This window comes from Dermacentor variabilis, chromosome 1, assembly GCF_050947875.1.
Source record: "Dermacentor variabilis isolate Ectoservices chromosome 1, ASM5094787v1, whole genome shotgun sequence".
NCBI lineage: Eukaryota > Metazoa > Arthropoda > Arachnida > Ixodida > Ixodidae > Dermacentor > Dermacentor variabilis.
In genome coordinates this window covers 237,970,504-237,993,396 of record NC_134568.1, presented here as the reverse complement: position 1 = coordinate 237,993,396, position 22,893 = coordinate 237,970,504, and the positions used below count along the sequence as shown (strand labels likewise).

The following is a 22,893-nucleotide window of genomic DNA, read 5'->3' as shown; positions in this document are numbered from 1 at the left end:
TTGTGACCTTTTCTGGTCGCCGCAAACAGCGGAGTTTCCACTCCTAAATGTTTCTTGCTCCGTGGCCTCAGCACTCTGTGATATCATCCATGCTCCTTAACCTCATTATGATAGGATTGTCGGAAAAGCTTGAGGACATCGAAGAAATCAATCACTCCTTATATGCGGATGATATTACCATATAGATCTCTCAAGGCAGTGATGGAGAGATAGAACAGAAATTACAGGAAGCGGTAGATAAAGTGAAGGAGTACTTCACAGGCACGGGGCTTGAATGCTCCCCAGAGAAATCAGAGCTTCTTTACAGACCCGCCCTCACGGGCTGGCCGCCCAAGGTATACATCGAGGAGAGAGAGAGTATGAGGAGATACAGAGTCATACGAAGAATGGCGGCGCCATCCCCATCATTAAACAAATTAGAGTCCTGGGACTCAACATTGAGTTGAAGGGAACTAATGGCAAAACTTTTAGAAAGCTCGTTACCGAAGTTACTAACGCCATTAGGTTGACCAGGAGAATCCCGAACAAGTATCAGGGAATGAAGGAGGCTAGCATTGTTAGACTCATTCACTCTTTTGCTATAAGCCACATCCTTTACGTAGTTGCATACTTTAACTGGTACAAGGCAGAAAAGAACAAAATCAACACACTCATAAGGAAAGCTTTCAAGCAGGCCATAGGCTTGCCCAATAGCACCAATACTGAGAGATTAATGCAGCTGGGCATGCACAACACCTTAGCAGAATTGACTGAAGCTCAGTAGATAGCTCAGTTGGAAAGACTAGCCAGCACCCAGACTGGCAGAAGTATACTTGATAAATTACGAATTAATTACCATAACTAACAAGGACCCAAGGTTGCACTGCCAGAGAGATTAGAAGCAGGATTAAAATCCCAAATTTACCCAAAAACATGCACCCTGAATTCAATCAGGGCCAGAGAACAAGCAGAGCTAAAGCTCTACTCAAACACTATGGCAATGGCGAGGAAGTGCTATTCGTGGACACCGTGGAGTATTCAAATCACCAAGCGTTTACAAAAGCAGTAGCAATTAATACAAAGCAAGAAAGCGTACACACATGCTCAATCAAAACCAGGGTATTTGAGGTTGCGGAGGAGATTACCATTGCTCTGGCTATCACTTCTCCCAAATATACATACATAATTAGCGACTCTCAATTAGCTATACCAAATTACGCCAAAGGACGGATGTCAGTTCTGGCTGCGAGAATTCTAAGCAGTAAAGCCAAACTCATATCATCCGAAAAATTTCACGACAATGAAGTCATCTAGTTCCTAGCTCATACAGAGTGCGAATCCACCACCACCCCCAAACTTGAGAAGTCTGCCCATCGTATTGCACAAGCACTCATTAACCGCGCCTGATTATGGGTGGCTCTGACCAAAGAGGAGATGGAACGGAAGGATAGGGATAGGCTCCTCTCATTCAGTGGCATTACTCAATTCTACAGAAAGTCGAGGTGTATATATCCACCTCCTAGCCCAAAATTTGACAGGTCACAGGCAGTTGACTGGAGGCACCTTCAAACCAGAACTTAAACGAACCCTGTACATCTTAACCGCATGTTTCTGGAATTATACCCTGACACCAAATGTAAATTATATGATAGAGGAGCCACCCTAGAGCATATACTCTGGGATTGTGAAATAGTTCAGAGGAGAATTGCAGTCCCACCGGATGACCTAGAGGCATGGTGGTGAGCCGCACTGACCATCTCAGATCTCCAAGACCAGCTTTGGGCCATCCAGCAAGCCCGGGAAGCTACCGAGAGACGGGGTCTCTCTGCAGCCTATACCCAGGTCATCAGTTGCAGGATATTCAATAAAGTTGTCACACGCAACTCATTCTAAGGCTTTAATAGGTTAAGAATGCAAGACAACTACAGTACTTTTACTAAGGTTACACACATAAAAGCCATAAAGGCAATAAAAACAAAAGTGTTAAAATCTGCAAAAGATAAGCAGTAAAAAGGAATGACACTCACTTCAATTTGCCGAATCAGCAGGGGAAGTGTTTTCTTGAAGCGCTCGCCCAAATCAACTGCATCCAGCACTTGAAGTCTCTCTGCATGAGTGGCTCTCACAATTGCAGCACATATGTCTGGCAAGCTCTGAATAGGAACAGAGGCTAGCAGACGCTGCAAAACAGACATAACCACTTTGAGCAATAAAGATCCCAAAATGAATGCATGCATTCATGCACACACACATGCATGCACACAAGCACACATTTGCAAACATACACACGCATGCATGCACACACACACACATACCAGTAGTAACAGTCATCACCTGTCATCACTTTCAGTCTAATGAGAGAGGGAATAGGAATGCCAGGCATATAAATGCAGATAACTTATAATGAACAAGAGGACATATAAAAGTACACATGTACACATGCACATAAAGAAACAGCAGTTTTCACCTTTAGTCTAATGATGGAGGGAATAGACAGGTCAAGCATGTCTATCAATTTTGTGGCCTGTTCCCGAAATTGGTTCATCAGCTCAGTTAACTCCGTGTCATAATCATCCATGTCCACTGCTGTAAATAAAAAGATAAAAAACACCATATTATTAAACAGGACCAGACTTCCAATTTGCAGAAAAACCCTGCTTTAAAGTTGCCTTAGGCCACTTATTCCCTGCCATGTTAATTAGGACTGACGAAAATTCAATTTAGAAAAATGTTGACTGCGACAGCATTGGACTTCTTGCCACACAATGTTAGCACACATTTCTTGAAACTGGTGCTGGTTATCATATTTCTAGCAGTATGCCTTGCATACCAGTTATCTTCATTCTTGCAACTACAAAATACCATCTAATCTTCCTCTAAATGTATTGAACAAATTTCTTCCTGACACCCACTGCCACAAATTACATGTTACCAAAAAATTATCTGATAATCTCTCCTGCACCATGTTTGTACTTAGTTTTCTCTGAAGCACACAGCAGTGCAAAGAAGTAGCATTCCATAAAAATGACATCATATGACTGGCAGTAACTTATCACTGTGTAATGCAATCTGTCTTTCGTTGGTTGAATATTCCTACTTGTGTTCTTCCACTTTTCACACATACACTTTCTTTTAATATGTATTTTTAAGTTTGCAAGCTTGAAAGATGCAGGTTAACACATACATTCAAAATTGTAACATTCATTGTACCACTTCCAGAGAAAAAATGTTTCAACAGTCTGCTATAAAAGCTACTGAAAAACAAAATATTTGGGGGTCCTAATGACAAACACTGCAACCACATCAAAAATGAATTTTTTCCACAAACTCTATGAGCTTTTCCAAAGAGATTGTCAATCATTCCAGGTCAGCATATCCTTTTTAGGAACCAAAAAGTAAGCAGGATACTTTCAGTAGTGAAATCTTTCATAATGCAGGTTAGTGTTAATTTTGAAGCATTCCCACCATGATGGAAACCTTATTTGCACAAAGCTGTTTAACTCTTAGTGACACTTTGCACATAGTTTAAGGAAAATTTCAGACTTAGCTACCGATAGACCTGACGTGACTACTGCCCATGTTAACCCCTTACCACAGACTTGCTTGATAATGCCCATCAGTTTTGCTCCTCATACATTTACAGACTCAAATCTACTTTGCAAAGCAATGATTCAGTCACTGACATGAAATTTTGCCATTGTTTTTACAGCATGAAGACACTTACGATGGCCACTTAATGTTATGGCAGAAAAGAAAACACTAAAAGAAACGCAAGCATGGTGCCAAGCAGGCAGCTAAGAGAAGTCATGCATGCTGCTCTAATGGCACTTCCTCCCTCTTCCCTATAATAGGTTGCGAGAGCATCGCATGACATGGAAAAGGTGCCATCAGTGTAGCATAAAAGATTCTAGACATCCACTGTCATGAGATGCTGTCATATGACCCATGCCTGACATTTGTGGAAACTGCAAGGAACTGGAAGTAATAAAGTTATTGCACATTAAGTCTGAGGTATATGCCGTGAACTGTTAGGCCAAAGTTCGCGTGTCAGACGAGGAAGCGGCAGAATGATGCAGAATGTTTGCCTATTCGTGCTACAGGGAGCAAGAAAGAGGCGGACATCAGCGCACACTCGCCACGTTGCTGTCAGTGTGACCAGAAAGCGTAAAAGCAATTTAATATATATGCAGTGGACACAATAGCAGATTTTTTGTTTTACTTATTGTTTATTGTTTGATACTATCCAAATGACTTTCCAATGACTAATACATTCCATACTCTTTCTATAGTTTTCATTGTGATTGTTTGCTCCAAGCCGCAAAAACAAGCACTGCCACCCATATAACCTGGCTAGTATTGCCACTACCACTCATTATTTTAAATGAAAGTGATAAGCTTATTATAAAGGTGTGACTGATCAAAAGAAAGAAAGAAAATCAGGCAGGGTTCCAACCAAGGCATTAAACATGGAAGGTGGAGACTGTACCACATCAATAAAAACAAGGGCAAGGTGGTAGCTTCTTAGAATAGAACTTGTCCCATTGTCGGACACGCATTCAATTATCTCTGTAATAATGTGCCTGATTTCGGCTTGTTAAGATGTCTTTCCATTCAGATTTTAGGCAAATTATGTGCAGAACTCACCTCTATAACGTAACCGGAACCTGCGGCTGCTACTAAAAGAGCTTTTTTTGCAAAACTTCGGAGAATCGCCATGTTGACAATGAAAGTCGAATAGAAGTAGGGCATCATAAGTAGTGTGAATGCCTACTTCAAGACAACTGCATGGTTTGTGATTGCCTGTTGACTGAGCAGTGCTCAAGCCACACACGTAACATGACCGCCTCTCTTTTTAACACTTGCGAGAAAGCAGGATGTTTGATATTACTTGGCTTGAAACTCTAGCTCCTGCACCATGCCAAGGTGTAGCTGCTATGTTCTTTTATTCTTTAATTTTGATCCTACATTCAAATAAGCTTCCACTGATCTAAGATGAGGTTGCACTTTCTTGAAAATGCGATAATGGGCAGCATACGACTAGCATAATTAAGTACAGTCGACTCCCGTTAATACGAAGTTCACGGGGACCGCAAAAAACTTCGAATTAAACGAACTTCCAATTAAGCACAAAACACAAAAAACAGCACTTTATTTGTGGCGAAATCGAGTATTTTCTCTAAGAAAAATAGTCGGTCATCTTGCTTTGCTTCTTCTTGCCGAATTGCGCTGCTGAAAGCAAGTTCTGCAGGCTGTTGATGTGGCGGAACGCTTCTTCCGCGTTACCTTCAGCGGCAAAGAAGCGCTCCGCGAGAGCAAGGCCCGCAGCTACATCGGCAGCCTTAGGTTGCGGCTCGCCTTCAGCGTCATCGTCGCTTTCCTGGGTCGCTTCCTGGGGCCGAATAATCTCTACAGTTTCGCTATCCGTCAGCGCACTGCACGTTTCGACCGCCTTGTCTACGGCGACGTAATCTTCAAAATTGATGTCCCCGAGAGCATCACCAAAATCAGTGCCGTCAAGCTCGCTTGTTGACGCTTCCTCCGCTGAAATTTCAGAGGCATCCTCCGAAGAAGCTGCCACAAAACCGCAAGCCCTGAAGCAGTTTGCGATTGTTTCTTGCTTCACACGATCCCATGCTCGCGCCAACATGTGGATGGCACTAAGCAGGCTCACCTCGTACTTTGTGGAGCTATCCATACACAAAATCATGCGCTCGAGGAGGTGCCGCCTGTACATTCTTGGTGATACCTTGGTCCATTGGCTGCAAAACAGCTGTTGTGTTTGCAGGCAAAAATGCGAGGCGTATTGCACTCAAGGCTGGCACATTCACGTGAGCACTGCAGTGATCGATAAGGAACAACACCTTTCGGTTCGAAGCAGCAAACTTGCGGTCCAGTTTGCTTATCCGGCTCTTGAAGATTTCGGCCGTCATCCACATTTTTTTGTTCACCTCATAGTCCACAGGCAGCGTCTTCACGCCTTTAAAACATCTCGGCTTCGCGGCTTTCCCGATCACAAGTAACCGACATCGTTCCGTGCCAGTCATGTTTGCCGCGATCAGCACCGACACTCTCTCCTTGCTGCGTTTGCCCCAGCACAGTCATCGTCCTTGAATGTCAGGGTCTTCTCTGGTAGAAGCCGATAGAAGAGTGCAGTCTCATCTGCATTGAAGATGTCTTCCGGTCTGTATTCGGCGAGATATTCACGCAGCTTTCCGCCCTTCCACATGGCGCATGTTTCCTGGTTAACGGACGCCTTTTCACCACACACGCTCTTGAAAACCAGGTCATGGCGATCTTTAAAGTGCGTCAGCCATCCATCTGACGAAACGAAGTCATCGATCCCCAACATTGCTGCAAGCGTTCGGGCTTTCATCGCAACGATGTCTCCGCTGAGAGAAAGTTTGTTGCTCCTGGCCTCCCTAATCCAAACCAGCAGAGCCTTCTCCAACTCTGGGTAAGCGCCGGTGCGCATTCGCTTCCGAGAAGTCTTGAACTTTCGTTCTCAAATGCATCCATTATTGTGCGCTTGTTCTTGATCTAGTTAGAGAGCGTGTTCGGCTTGATCCCGTACTTCCGTGCTATGTCTTGCTTGGCGGCACCTCCCTTCTCAACTTCCTTCAAAACTTCGACTTTCGTTGCCAGGTCGAGCGTGCGATAAGAGCCACGGTTTGCCATAGCTATAAACTGCGCGACTAGGTACAGTCAATTCCGAATCACTCGTGGAACAACCTAGCCTACGAGCTTCCCGCACAAAGGCGCTCGACATATGCTGCAAGACTAATCTCGCACAATCTCGCCACTGCCAGTATGCAGCGCTGCGTGCACCTATGGCACCCGCGTGGCCTCCGCGATCAGCTCCGGCTACGCGCGGCAGCCGCGCGTGGCCTCCGGCGGGAGCCGCTTCGCCTCCCTCCGGAGTTGTTCGCGGAGGCCACGGCAGCCGTAGCAATGAATAATCGCGCCGCTCCAAGAAGGATGGCGTTGCGGGCGGCTGCGGTGGCGATGACACCAACGCGGAGCACGGAACTGTTGCAACACTTGAAAAATTGCACATTCTACCAAAGAATGACGGTCACCTCGAGGATCCCGGCTGAAAATTAACTTCCAATTAAACAATATTACTGGATGAGGACTTCGAATTATCAGGCGATTTCTTCTATAGGATTACATGCAAAACTGACGGGACCAGCACTTCACTTCTAATTAACCGAAAATTCCAATTAAGTGGCTTCGAATTATCGGGAGTCGACTGTAGCAATCAAGATTTTTTGTTCGTGGCATCGTGATACTTGCCTGTTGTTACAAGCAGACAAACTGTTATCAGTCTGCTTGTGAAGGCAGGCAAGGAGCAATTTTACATGCAGACTGGCTTTTGCTGTGGTGCCCGCCCGATGGTGCTAGAGCAACAAAGCAGTCAGTTAGCTACTGCTGGTGATAAGGAACAATGGTGAATGGGAACGATAGTAACCTTTAGTTCATCCTCCTTCGGTGAAATTGTGACCTTTGCAGAAGCTGTGGCCAAATTGTGATGTTGTGGCCAGATCATTCAAGCGCTGTGGAATATCTACCACCCCTGATGAATCTGAAGACAGTGAACTCCACTTGCAAGTGGCATCGGTAGTTTTCCCTTGCGCTTACCTGCTGACCACATATCTGATCAAGTGCGTCACAAGGTCATCAACACTTTGTTTGACAACCATAGTGACTGTTCTTTTGAAGGTTTTGAGGAAGATTGAACACAGGCCTATAAACAAACCTTCACAACCTTTGGCTACAATGTTTCTTTTCTTTTTCCCAACTTTTCCTGATTGCACACAGAAAATTAGTGCACTTCCTCTTTTCACCCGATCTTTTGTACATTTTAGGTGGCCTATCTCTTGGGATATTACGGTAATGACTTTTTTTTCTCTTATATAAGTAAAAGAGAGAAAGACCAACAGAAAATAAAAAGTAACCAACAAAAAGGTATCAACAATTCAGTAATCCTTTTGCCACTTACAGCCAGTCTCCCCAGGCAACTTGTCAAGTTGAGAAACATTTCCCACAAGGTATGGCGACTCCTGGACAAGGCCATCAATACGAAAGCGGCATAGGCCTGTCACTAGAAGAGTATATGAAGGCCTTGGCCAGTTAGTGCCCGTCACTTGGACCACGATACCCGCTGTCCCCAAGTTGTGCATAGACCATGTCTCTTCCTGCATGGAGATGACATCACTCAATACCCTACACAGCTCAACACACATCATTAGCAGAACTGGTTCAAGGCAATGCAATGCTCGGTATTAGCTCCCTAAGACTCACTGGAATGGCTTTCAATGAAGGAACAAAAACATGCAGTAGCAAAAGAATACCACTTAATGAAAAACTTACTAATCCATTTCTGTGCTTTTAACGATACCTTGACAAAAGATCTGATAGCATGGTGTGTCACAAGGCTCATTTAAATGTAGCATTATAACTGTAATTCAGCATGATTATTGTACAAAACATCTACAGTCAAGACCACATTAACTAACAAGGAATCTGAGTGGTACAGTTGAAACTCAATTTAACAAAGTGATGACCACGCTCGAATTATTTCGTTAATTCAGGAAGTTCGGAAAATTGAGTAAGAGATTTTTCTGTCCTTTGAAATCTGAAATTGTAACGTAGCGACACCCAAAAGGTACTACGGCATTGTATTTGCCACTAACCCATGCCTGCGCGTGTAAAAAGTCCACAAGGGCGGCCAAACTACCGCAGCCCCGAGCGCCATCTGGTACGTACACCATATGGTACGTTCAGTACATGGCCGCGGCATGCAGCCTCGTCAAACTAAAGCTAGGGCCATGGCTAAGGTGTGTAGATGCTTTAACGCGATAGCATTGGAGCGTACGCTCGAATAAAAACCTGTCTGTGTCAAAATAAGAAAGAAATCACAGATTTTTTTACTCATTTATTTCTGGAAAAGCTTCGTTAAATCGGGTTGAATGCAAGCTAGCTTCATTAATTCGGGTTGATGAGAACACTGAACCTTATAGACACTTGCCGGGGAATGGAATTTCATTAGATCAGGAACTTCGTAAAATCGGGTTTCGTTAAGAGCTTTAACTATATTCTTTGAAATTAGTGAGTCATTCAACACACTACATCAATTTCTTCTAAGAAAACCCTAATGCTGTCACTTTTAAGACCAACACATGAGTCTCTTCTGCAGCCATCCAAACTTTTTAAAGGGGCCCTGAGCTACCCCTTCAGCTTTGTGATTCTACAACAGAGCATGCAGTCTGTGGAGCTCACAAGCGGAATGTAAAATTAGCTCCCTCTTCTTTCAAACTAAGGGCTTCTCACCCATTGTGGGACTATTATCTCATGTGCCGTGAATGCATAGGATGCATTAATTAAATGTGCTTCTTTGTACTATCAGCATCAGCAGCAGCCTGCTTTATGTCCAATGCAGGACGAAGGCCTCTCCCTGTGATCTCTAATTGCCCCTGTCCAGCGTCAACCAATTCCAACTAGTTCACCCAAATTTCCTAATTTCATAGCCCCACCTAGTCTTTTGCCATCCTCGACTGCACCTCCCTTCTCTCAGCACCCATACTGTTATCCTAATGGTCCACCGGTTATCTAACCTATGCATTACATGACCTGCCCAGCTCCATTTTTTTCTCTTAATGTCAATTATAATATCAACTATACCCGTTTGCTCTCTGATCCAAACCGCTCTCTTTCTGTCTCTTAAAGTTATGCCTAGCATTCTTCGTTCCACTGCTCTTTGCACAGTCCTGAAATTGTTCTCCAGCTTCTTCATCAGTCTCCAAGTTTCTGACCCATATGTCAGCACTGGTAAAATTCACAGATTGTACCCTTTCCTTTTCAATGATAATGGTAAGCTTTCAGTCAGGAGCTGACAATGTCTGCTGCATGAACTCCCTTTTTTATTCTTCTGTGAATTTCCGTCTCATGATCACAGTTCCCCGTGAGTAATTGACCTAGGTAAATGCACTTCTTCACAGACTCTAGAGGCTGATTGGCGATCCTGAACTCTTGTTCCCATGCCCGGTTATTTATCATTATCTTTGTCTTCTGCATGTTAAACTTCAACCCCACTCTTACACTCTCTCTGTTAAGGTCCTCAATCATTTGTTGTAACTCGTCTAAAGTGTTGCTGAATGGAACAATGTCATCGGCAAACTGAAGGTTGCTTAGGTATTCGCCGTCGATCCTTACTACTAAGCCTTCCCAGTTTAATAGCTTGAATATTTCTTCCAAGCACGCAGTGAATAGCATTGGAGTGATTGTCTCTCCTTGTCTGATCCCTTTCTTTATTGGTATCTTCCTATTTTTCTTGTGGAGAATTAAGGTAGCTGAGGAATCTCTGTAGATATTTTCCAACATATTTACGTAAGCGGTCTGTACTCCTTGATTACATAATGCCTCTATGACTGTTGTTATGTCTACTGAATCAAATTCCTTTTCATAATTTGTGAAAGCCATATAGAGAGGCTGATTGTACTCTGCAGATTCCTCGATTACCTTATTGATGACATGGATGTGATCCATTGTAGAATATATCTTCCTGGTAACTTGCCTGTTCCCTTGGTTGACTAAAGTCCAGTGTTGCCCTTATTCTATTGAAGATTATCTTGGTGAATATTTTAGATAATACTGGGAGTAAGCTAATGGGCCTATAATTTTTCAATTCTTTAACGTCTCCCTTTTTGTGGATTAGTATAATGTTTGCATTGTTCCAGTTTTCTGGGTCCCTCGAAGTCGATAGACATTTCGTATATAGAGCCGCCAATTTTCCAAGCATTATGTCTCCTTCCTCTTTGATTAAATCGACTGTTATTCCATCTTCTTCTGCTGCTCTCCTCATTTCATGTCTTGCAAGGCCCTTCTGACCTCATCGCTAGCTATAGGAGGAGTTTCTGTATCCTGTGCATTACTGTTTCGAGTGGAGTTATCCCGAGTCCTCTGAGTACTGTACAGGTCAGTATAGAATTCTTCCGCTTCTTTTGCTATACCTTCAAGATTGCTGATGATATTACCCTGCTTATCTTGCAGTGCGTACGTCTTGGTTTGTCCTATGCCAAGTTCCCTTCTCACTGATTTCTGGCTGCATCCATTTCTTACGGCTTCTTCAGTCTTTCTCACGTTATAATTTTGAATATCACTTATTTTCGCCTAGTTGAACAGTTTTGACAGTTCCTCGAATACTATCTTATCTCTTGAGTTGGACACTTTCATTCTTTGTCGTTTTTTTATTAGGTCCTTTGTTACTTGGGAGAGCTTGCCTACTGGTTGCCTTGGTGACTTGCCTCCCACTTCAGTTGCTGCCTCTGAAGCCAGCATAGTTACGGTTTCATTCATTAGCTGAAGAGGCAGGAGCAAACTGGGAGGGGGGGGTCGCCCCCCCCATTATGCCCCTCGCCCCCTGTAGAGCTGCCTCTGAAGCCCTGCCAAAGCTTGCTCTAACTGCTTCCAAAACCTCCAGAAGCATTGAAAGCTGTGTTAACTGCATGGGGGACTACTTCAAAGGGGAGCTTCAAAAATGATTTATATGCCTTTTTTTTTAACATGAATTAAGCCTTGGAACATTACAGACAAAATTGCATAAAGCCCAACAGTGTTGATCAAGAGGGCCCGTAACAAAAGGTGTCAAATGTGCCTAGTACTAAAGGGCATCTCCTCACCAGGCCTTCGCAACAAAAAGCTCTTCATAAGCTATTAATAATAAAAAGCTGCCACTCCCACAATATCATGGCCTTGCTCTTTACATCTTTTGAGCTGTGCTTGAAAGCTGTGTCATAGTGCTCACCAGTGGTGTAGCCAGAAATTTATTTCCACTACCACTATGGTGGAGGTGGTTAATTCCTTTTTAAAAAATAAAGAAAGAAAAAGCCATAATATTTCATTTACAACTTGATGCATCTATATAATGTGTTTTGATGAACTAGTTGGTACGCATCTAGAAAACTGAACGGCACTAAAAGTGACCAAACAAAAACAAGACAGCACACTGTTTTGTGTCTTCTTGTTTATTAGCATATTTAGCGTGGTTTGTTTTGTAAGCAATTATAGCAGGAGCGTTTACAAATTCATGGTGAACAATGTAGCCCATCACGGTGCACCATTTGCAGATATATTCTGTACATGCATGAGACGTTATTTTCCAACCACCATATTCTCGTCCATATTTATTGTTACCATTGACCAGCTTTGCCATTACTACTACAAACCCCTCGACACTGCTATGTATCGGTGGTAGCAAATGCTCTTGTATAGCAACATTTCCCCTTGGCAGCTAGGCGTGGGGTCGGGAACCATAAAGGCAAGAAGTTCTCCAAAAAATCAGCCTTTCTGCTGGCGCATCTGCACTCAGAGGGAGGACTGTACTCTGTAGAGGAGAGTTCTTGGTCTGCAAACACCATACAGCTGGGAAAGACAACAAACTTTTATTTTTTAAATGGTCTATAAAAAACCAACGTCTACCTGTTCTTTGTGAAGGCAATATGATTGGCGTTTCTTTCAATCATTGCTTTATGCTGAAGAACAATTAGGGAGCGGGAAAAAGAACTGGAAAGCAAAGCAAAGATTAAAAAGAGGCCTGTTGAACTTGCAGCCCAGGTAACAGCAGAGATAACGCTTGTTTTCCAACCCAATCTTCTAGTAAATGGTTTGGCCACAGCTACGTAAGAAATGGGAGATGGCATGCACTATTTTGCAAGTCGCCTAGTACTTCCTGCTTTGTGCCCATGATATGTTCCAGATTTAAAATAAACCAACAAAGCTTTGTGCCAGAACTTCTATGGTATTATATGCAAATTTTACTCACTTTCAGTAACTTGTTGCGACTTGTTGGACAAGATGTTTGGAGGGAACTTGAGATTTGTGATCCTTATAACACAATGCATATTCTCATTTAATCACACTCGGGAATTGATGATGCAGATAGTCCGAAGCAGGGCTACTTTCTAAGCTAGAAGCCTTTGTCAAAATTATGGCATCGGGTACCTTCGACATGCTCTCCTCTGTAGTTCACAGTAAAATAAGAGCTAACAGCTCCGAGTGATTTGAAAGTGTTCAGTCTCCTGAATCCTGGCTGTTCTGAAGACTGCAGAGGTGTTTTGTTAGGATGGGCTCTCCACAGCACGCAGCACGTGTCACAAACGGGTAGGTGAACGGCACAGGCCACGGCTGTCTGATGTCGAAGGATCAGGCAGTGATTAGACGTTCACAAGTCTCTAATTTTTCGCCACCTTCATTCTGGCGGCTTTATGCGCGTCCACCCCCCTTTCTCACATTCCCCCCTCCCCCTCCACTACTGAAAGCTATTTTCCATGAATCACTGTCACACTCAACATTCGCCTGGTCACCTCAAACATTTGTATACTACAGTTTACTTTTTCAAGGCGGTGCCGCTGCGTCAACATTTCAGCCATTCACCTACTTTCCTTCCCACCTAGCTGTTGTAGCTCTTCCTTAGCTTCCCTATCCTTGCATCCCCATCCTTGATATATGTTGCTGTGCACAAATCAGTGTTCTGTCTGTCATTCTCTCTTGTGCCGTTTTATGCAGTCTTCATTTTTAACATGTACCAATAGCCCAACAGCAAGTGCTCCTCAAGTTTAATTACACAATGAAAGTCGAAGACAAAGGAAAGAAAAAGAAGGGGGGTTGCTTATTATGTATTTCTTAGACATGCAAGTCGCAATAATTTGAAATGCTTTTGAAGCTTCTGCATGGTGTGGTCAACGATCCGGTCAAGTACCAGAAATGAGAAGCTCTTTGATGGCACGACAGCCTGGTGGGGAGCAATAATGCCCCCAAGTTATAAGTACTCTTTCTCTCTCTCACTCCCTCTCTGCCTGTCTGTCTGCCTCCCTCTCTGTGTGCATGCGTGTGTGTGCTAATGCCCCCTTCAACAGTTATGGTTAACATGAATTGGAATGAGGTAGATGTGCACCTTGGGTGAGGCTGCAATGTTCTGCTTCTACAGGGGCTAAGCAACACCTTTGCCTCTACTTTTTTCTCCGACAGTGACACACTCCTTATGCCCATTAGCAAAACGAGAGTTCTATAATGAGATAAAGAAAACATTTTTGGGAGGTGGGGGGCGACACAACACCCATGAACAAAGCTGAGGCCCCTAAAAATGGCCTGTCGGCTTGCGCCTCTTGAAATGGGCTTTCTTGTCTGTTTGCCCTATTCATGTCTACTAGCTAGTTTGTACCCTGCATGTGAAGTGAAATGTCTAATTTATATTTGCTATTACATATATTATAATTATTGGAAATAAGCCCTCTTTACTTTTTTGCTCCCCACTAAGTGCTTCCTCCCACTGTTTCTCTTGCCTGCCCCTTTTCCAAGAAAAAAAAATTCTTTGCCGTTTTTATTTTATATTTACGCTAGATTCTGCGAGTTACATTAAATACTTAACATCAAAGCTTGATAAGCAACTACTTGGTGCCTCAAGTTTCCGCAATGAATAAAATTGGCAAAAAATAACTTGTACTTTATAATTAGGGGAAAACATCTGGCAACTCAATATTTAACAGAGCAACAGAGTACAACAGAGCGGAAATTACAAGGCAGGCATTTAGAAAAGAAAAGCAAAGCAATTGATAGTGCCCAACATTTGCTGATAATGCCCACAATGCAACTCAAGTAATTTGACTGCACATAGGCCTCTCCAGGATACAAAACGTTTTTAACATAAAACATAATGTGCCTGAATTAGCCACCCCCCCCCCCATACCTATCATCCTAGCGATCTTCCCACCAGGAAACCATGCGCTTTAATTCGAAGTTGTTGAAAATTCCAGTAAAACAACATCCAAGCACTCTAAGCAAAAGAACTCTCACCACTGGAAATGTTTCCCTATGATTAACACATTTTTCACTTGCATTTTGGATTAAAGAAGTCCTTTAAGTCTCCAAGGACATCTCAGAAGACAATAGAATGGACTACCCCTAGTTACCTAAGTGACAAAGAAAGAGAGAGCAATGAGACTTCTACGTCAGAAACCAGGCTCTCGTTGATGATACACAATTATGTTTCCTTGAAGAACACAAAGCCACATGTGACCCACCCTTTCACAGCATGAGCAAAAAGGCAACAAGGAAGACGTGGAATAAAATTGTGCGGTGCAGTTGCTGAGCAAAGGTTTTGGGAAAACTGCATACCGTAAACACAGCCTAAATCTAGGGCTGCAGATGTGGGTGGTCCTTAGTTCGTCTTGAAATACAGATAATGCTATCGTGCAAGACAATCTCAATTTTTCAAATTCTTCTTTTACATTCCGACTTTGCAAAGGGAATGCCTGAATAACCCACACCGACTTAAATTGAACAATAAAACCAAAACAAACAAGATAAAAAAAAAAGTTAAGGTACTTTGGCCACAAGACAACAAATTTCTTCTGCTGCAGGAAGCCCACTAAGTAACTACCACAAAGAAAAGCTATTGGGCTTGAAACACTCAATAAGTAAACCATGTCATGATACACTGTGGTACAAGCATTAAAGAAAAAACAGATCAAAAATAAATATCCACAGTAAAATAATTCTTATATTTACACTTGCTTACTATAGTAGCACTAAATGAAAAGTAAAAGGATTGAATAAAAATCCTAATACAAAGCACCAAAAGAAGCTTCAGCTATGAAATCAGTGACATCATTAAGGGTTTCGACAACCAAAGCCAACTGTGTTTTATTGTACTATAATTTTGATGATAGCAATCAGTGCAGGTGGCTTGATACAATAAATTTACCTCATGCGAATCATTCTCTTCTCGTGGAACAACTCCTATGATGGCACTGCTGAAAGTGCTGTGTCCCAGAAGATGATGCTTCACCATGTTCATGCTGAAAAACAAGCATGGCAAGAGACTTCTCAAGGCTGAGAGCCCCTTACTTAAGTACAGCCCCTTACATTAGCTGGCAATGCATGCTGTCAAACAGCTACAGAGAAAAAATGTCACTGTACAGACTAACCACTTGCAGCACATAAAGATCACAGCCCAACTTGCAAGAAACTATAAATGCTTGGCTGTCCTTTACATGAAATACTGGAACTTGAATGTGAAATGCATAAAGTTCATACAACGAGCTTTTGTAAACTGAACCCAAATGATTTTATTTTCAGAAGTTAAATAAAGCACAATTGGAAAGTGCATTGACACATGCATAATTCGGTTCACTGACTCGTTTGTACATGCCAATGGTTGCAATTTCCAGAGGGGTTCACCTGGTTTCGATGGAGACACTGCACACACTTTTGTGTGCTTAAACAGCCATTTGTAACTGAAGTTCGTCATCAGCCTCTCAATAGAACTGACAGGTGGGACAGCTCACAACAAACACTCACTAACTAGAACGCTTATATTGCTAGAAATATTCAACACGTTAATACCACCAAAGTAGCTACAAATATTAATTTGTAGGCAAAGTTCTAACAATTGACATTTGACTCAAATTTATTTCGCTTCATGTTCACAAAAAGAAAATTCTTTTTTCCCACACATTCACAGTTCACACCAACACTGAAGAAGTAATTTATTGGAATTCCCTAAAAAAATCATCGGATAAACACAAATTAAAATGTAGGAATTCCTAACAGTGCATTTCTTCCACGTGCCAAGTGCCAGACTTCACATGGTAGAATGAGTACAGGTTAACTCCTTGTAACACGTTCTAAGGATGTCTAGGATAAAATTGAAAACCTATGCGAACTAGCCAGCTAAAGTGCTTTAGTGCCCAATCGTCAGCTTACTACAGCTGAGTTTTTACTAGTTCCCGATGGTTTAACTGGTCACAAATGGGAAAAGGACAAGACCTATCAAATACTTTCATCTGGGAAGCCACTACAAATTTCATGTCAGCTTCTAGCAAATCTGGTGTGAAAAAATCTTTTAAAAATATATGCTCAGATATCACGGATAACACAAATTGGTGGATGAGTATACGCTCAATCATGCCTACTGACCACACGCCAGGACCGCAGCCAGTGGTGGCTTGCAGCTATCCACACTAAAACCTGGTCAGACCAGCACCTTTGCCAGGCCAAATCGCCTTGAATGAAAAATTGCCTCCCTTCCCCTCCTGATGACTAGTACATGAACACACTTGTGTATCAAAACACATCTGTGATTACAGCAAAGGAAGGACAACAAGGAGGGGGGTTGGATCCTCTGTTTGCACAACAAGCAGACATTACACACACACATTTTCTTGAAAGTTCTACATGCTGGACCCGACCTAACAGATGAAGGGAACGGACAACAAACTTTTTTGAAATAAGACGTATAAACTATTTCGGATGGTGGACCATGCCTGGTTCAACAGCTGAAAACATTAAGTAACGTCTTACTTCCAAAGAATGGTCCACCAACCGAAAAGTTTAGCAAATACGTCTTATTTCTAAAAAGTTGTATCTTTCCTGCATACATATATAAGGTGTCCCAACTACCATGCGCCAAGATTTGAAGATATGCAAATGCCACGTGGCTGGGAAAAACCAAGTTAATGTTTGCCATCGCTTGGAGTTACTCAGATTATTTCTTACATTATGCCTAATTAGATAATTAGCTTTAAGCCCATGAATACATGCAAAGTGCCTCAGGTGGCCAGTCACGCTGCAATTTTGCATGTATTCACAGGCTTCTTTCGTGCTACCCTACATGTATTTATGTTTTACCTACTATAAATAACCTTGGGAGTTTTGGCCAGCGCCAATACTCATGGACTTGGTGGCAGATGTAGAACATCCTTTCTGCCTCATGCGGCACGTGTACGTGAACTGTTTGGGTGAAGGCAACTGGTCAATAAACCCACACATGCTACCTGAAGGCATCAGAGCCACCGGATTCAAGAACTCCGCTATGTAATGAACAAGAAGAAAGACAACCAAGGGGCCCGATTTTTATTAGCCACGTCATAAGAAGCCAACAAACATTGGCACCAAGGAAAGCATAGGGGAAATTATCTGCAGCTCTTAAATGAATGAAAGAATTTATGGATAAATGGAATTGAAAGTGAATGTGTCATTGTTGGGTTCTTATACCATAATTAGTATATTATGTTATATATATACATAATCATTGTGACAAAGCCAGAAAGTCAAGTTGCTTTTTGCATGCATACACCCACTCTATATATTGATGTCAATTCACTTCTTAAGAGGAAGCTTTAGCTTGGTTATGGTATGATAGCTCAGGGCCAACTTCGATGCCACCTAATGAAATACAGGTAACCTGCAGAATTGCTTTTATGAGAAAACCGGCGAACTGCTTTGAAGGAAATTTCTTGCATTTGAGACAAAATCAAATTAAAGTGAGTGCAGGACACAAAATTTTGATTTAGTCTGTAATTTTAAAAAAATATTCCAGAAATTCGTATATAAGAAGCAAAGCCAGTTCCATGCAGTGAAAGCTGTCAAAACAACGAAGCTGGTGATCGTTTTCTCAAGTTTGAACTCGTGTTTAGCGCGATTTTCATAAAAGTCTTTTGTCTTGTTGCTGTTTTGCTAGATTCAAGCTTCGGTTCTGGATTGCGCACACTCTTCAGTTGCGTGAAGTGGTGATCAAACCGCAGCATCTTCCATGGGAGAAATCTTTCTGCGTTAGCATCCCTGCTCAGCCAGCTACTCTCGAAGTTGGATGTTAACTTGCCTCTGCTGGCGCTTGGCTTGGGTTGCCTTCTCTTGAAAGTGGGTGTTGGCTTGCACTTCCCATTTTTTATCTTCAGTGGTAGCGGCTTCCCTCCGCTGGTGCTTCGCTTGAGCTTCTCGCTCTCAAAGCTTAGGATTTGCACGACATCGGTGCTGCCGCTCACGCCAAGCAGAACCCATGGGGCAAAAGGGCGCGTGCCAGCAGAACACCTGCTTCTATACCCCTCTCCTACCCCCTCCCCCGGCCTGCACTTTGAATGGTCCGTTCCCGTCCTGGAGGGGCCCCGCTCCTACTCTCGGCACACCCTCTAATAGTGAGCTCTGGAACCTGCCCCCTTGTGTGACACCGGGCGCCCAACGGCGAAGGCTAGACTTAGAACAGCTCCGCTGTTAAAAAAGTTGAAGCACTAAGTTTACGAATTCGTAACTCCGCATCAAAAACAGGTATTGCGGTTATGTAAATTGCACCTGTTAGAGCATCTAAAGCAGATAAATTTGACACACGCATTTAAAGCTTATATAAAATCATTACATTGTGTACGATGGTTTTGCAAAAAATCGTACTCTCAAATTAGTGGTATATCTTGGAGCGATGTATGATACATTGACCCTTTTCATGGAGCAGTTTGTTCTAGAGAAACGAGATGGTGCTTTCGGCAGCACATGCACTTCGCCTCAACAACAGCGCACGAGTACGAAACCATTACCACTTCCACTTTGCTTCTGTGCGATCAGCTGTTGGAAATGCAACTGAGCTTTCGCTAACGCACTCTGCTCCAATCATGCCGGATTGAATCATGTGGATTGAAGACGTGTGCAGTAGTTGGCTACAAAAATAGTGACTGGCATACTAAAGAATGGAATGAATCTGTGCAGCCAAGTCCACGGACCGTTGCTGCAACTGTCTGTACATGTTACCGCCACTTCGAGATATACGGCTTTCTTCAGGGATACAGAAATTAGCTCATCTGTCAGCGTTGTATTGCTAACCTTCAAAGAAAGTGCTTCAGCCCAGAACGCTGGCAAGAGTGAGTACCGCTTGTTAAACAATCACAAAGGGAGTAGCAGCGCTTCCTGTCGTAGCACATTTCGCACACAATATCTACACACATCTACCCCAACTGGCACCGAATCTCACGCCCATTCTACCGCCAACATGTCAATATGTGAATGGGCGCACACTTGAATAGATGTGCACCATATACGCATAATAAATGATGGACTACACTGATAGCGCACGAATAGTCGAAACTGAATGTTTCGTGACAGTCCACAAGAGTAAGTGAGTTACTAGCGATAATACTTCTTTGCTACAAGGTATTACAATGTACAAAACGGCTACGTTTCAAACCTTGTGTGCAGCAAGAACAAATCTATCGGAACTGAGCACACTCGCGAGCGATTAGGCAGAAATAATCAGACAGTGACCGTACCAAGGAAATTTACTGAGTTAGGAATGTGACAAGCCGCTGCTTCAAAATATTTGGCAAATAAAGAACGAAAAGCAAAACATACTAATCCTGATTCAATTCATAAGTAAGCACCATATATGCTGCTCGTGCCATTTTGACATAGCTTAATCAGCTTCCAATGCGCTTTTGCATGTTTTTTGAAGCTGTGGCCAAAGCTTCGTATCATCCCCCCAGTCACAGTCTACGATATCTCCACAGAGGTTTGCTAAGCCGCACTGGCATCATACACACACATTATAAACGCAGAGGCAATGGAGCCAGTTGAGGCAAGCAATGGATGCGTCCCCACGTGATCAAACATGGCAGTGCCCACAGGGTCACCATAAATAGGGTCAATAAATTGTGTCTGCTTTAGACGTATTACTAGGTGCAGCTAAAGAAAACTGATATTTTTTATTGCTTAGTTACAATGTTGTGAACTTCACAGTTGCTTTTAATTTCATCCTGCAATATTAAAAAGTCTTTCTAAAAATAACCAATGGCCTTTTCCTTTTTTTTTTTTTAATGCAACATGCCATATCAAAATATGTGCAGTTTTCGCTGAGAAAAAGCCATTTCTCCGTTCCCTTGTATTTAGACATAATGGAGTCTCCAAGCTAAAGCTTCCTTTTCAAACAACTCTTTATTATGTGCCAACGTATTGGCGGGAGCCCAGCCTTCTTCAAGACGAAAATAAAAAATTTTACAGGATAGCGGGCCCGTTTTTCATACTACTTTCCATTGGTGAAAAAAAAAAATATGATAGAAGAAAAAATAAAGGGTTTATGACGACACTCATTGAAGAGTTTGAGTAGAAAGGCAGGGGAAATAAGTATAGGGGGTCCGTGTGTTATACTACTTTCCATTGGCGAAATATATATATATATATATATATATATATATATATATATATATATATATATATATATATATATATATATATATATGATAGAAGGAAAAATAAAGGATCTATGACGACACTCATTGAAGAGTTCGAGCAGAAAGGCAGGGAAAATAAGTATGTCATGTCACGGCACACCACATAAATAAACCATTAACTTTAACCTTGCGGTAATCGAAGACATTTCATCCACATTCACGTTGCGTATATGCGTGTGTATGTGCGCGTGTGAATGTATGTAAACAAACAAACAAACAAACAATTTATGGCTGCGCCTCTGTTGCACGCATTCAAGGAAACCAAAAAATTAACGAAAGCATGCCTGCGCCCGCGTTTGTAAACACATCCAAGCGTATTGCCGCTTCAGTTTCCTCAATGAGCTGCGCGCTCAAATGCGGTAAAATGGAACAGGAACTCCGGCACCAGCTTTCATAGAAATATTGCGTCAACTGTATGACGAACATACTATCTTGCGCCTCGGTCCTATACACATTTCACCGAAATCTTACTTTACAAATACAACTGGAGATAATATTGAAACCGTCTGCTGTGAACCACTGTATCTGCTTTATGCTGTCGCCCGCCTCGCAATGTAACATGCATTTCGACGTGGTAACATTATAAAGAGAAGAAACACTTCGTAAAAGAAACAAGAATTATCTTTTATGTTTCCGCAATCCCAGTGTGAACTTTAGTTATTTAGTGCGCTAACACAATTGGGGTCGAGCGCGTAGCGTCGTTTCGGACACAGCATGTAAATGCAGACAGAAGAATGAAACTACGTAGTGCGATGCCAGCGACTGGAATTCACAAATCACTCACTTCTTGTGCGATGACACTGGTATTCGTATCGAAGCTCCTGGAAAAAGAACTCCATCGATCAAAAGCAAAGGCAGCCTTCGGGGAAGTTTCGCTGTTGGCGTCGCCATTTTCACGGTGGCTCCAGTGGCACTAGTGGCGCCACCGCCACTAATTGCGGGAACTTTAAACATAGGTTTCCGTTTTTACTCAACTAACGGTGGTTAGAAACGACCAGCCGCACTTACTCGAACATGTTCGTTGTACGCACCGTGACCCCACAGAACTGCCACTCAACGTTTGCACAATACCTTCCCAGTAGTATATCCGGTTTTGTCATTACGCGTCGCTGAAAGTAGGTAGAACGGATGAAACAGTTGGCTTCGGCGTTTTGGTGTGCGTCGCTTTCAGGAGTGCCGTAGGGGTCGTTGATGCTAACCCGCATGGTCTGACCGCTAAGAGCGATGCGGCTGACCCCGCACGAGCGGCCTAGACTTAGCTTTGCGGAAGGAAGGTGGAACTTGTTTGCGGAACAAGGCGAAGCTCCTGTTCGCCGAAATAGAGGCAATGAGAAAAGATCAGGCCAGTGCACCCTGACGAAACCGGTCCCGCGAGAGGTGGATGAAAACACAGAACAGCGGGACTGAAAAGCCGAAAAGCGCTTGTTTTTCTTCAAACGATGTTTCCTGCGATAGGTTTAAGAAGAAGGGTGAGCTGTGTTCTACACCTCACACCGTTGTTACGGGTTACGTCAGAAGTGACTTAACATACACCGCCACTCCTCTTATCGCAGCCTTCGATAATGAAGTTGCCCTTGGCTGTCGTTGCCACACGCACACTAAGCTACGAGGGGCAGGGCTGTAACTGTTTACTCACTAAAGCCTAAAATTGCACTAACAATGTGTCATGGCAAAATAAGTAAAAACTACCTAACATGCGCTGAAACTGATATCCACCCGTCTACTCTGCCACTTGTAAGCTAAAGTGGCAGCACTACATAATCAAATATTAGCCATGAGTATAGACAAAAATGCTCATGTAGGAGACTGTGTAGTACACAATATTTTGTGAATACATTACAGAAACATTGTGTTCTTAAAGGGACTA

The 22,893-nt window shown here is 42.8% G+C and overlaps 1 protein-coding gene across 4 annotated transcripts in view; it reads right to left on the bottom strand.

Moving 5' to 3' along the window:
• LOC142560143 (lon protease homolog 2, peroxisomal-like) overlaps positions 1-22,353 on the bottom strand; it is an 86,990-nt gene extending 64,637 nt beyond the window's left edge. The window contains exons 1-5 of one of the 4 annotated variants that reach the window (XM_075672015.1): positions 21,811-22,353; positions 15,740-15,833; positions 7,979-8,174; positions 2,447-2,562; positions 2,007-2,159 (exon numbers count right to left, since the gene is read on the bottom strand). In XM_075672015.1, the coding sequence (XP_075528130.1) occupies positions 2,007-2,159; positions 2,447-2,562; positions 7,979-8,174; positions 15,740-15,833; positions 21,811-21,980 (729 nt within the window). In that variant the 5' untranslated portion in view covers positions 21,981-22,353. Of the gene's footprint in view, positions 1-2,006; positions 2,160-2,446; positions 2,566-7,978; positions 8,175-15,739; positions 15,834-21,810 lie in introns of all 4 variants that reach the window. The other 3 variants (XM_075672023.1, XM_075672006.1, XM_075671997.1) reach the window with 3 other exon arrangements.
• Between the last annotated feature and the right edge of the window lie 540 nt (positions 22,354-22,893).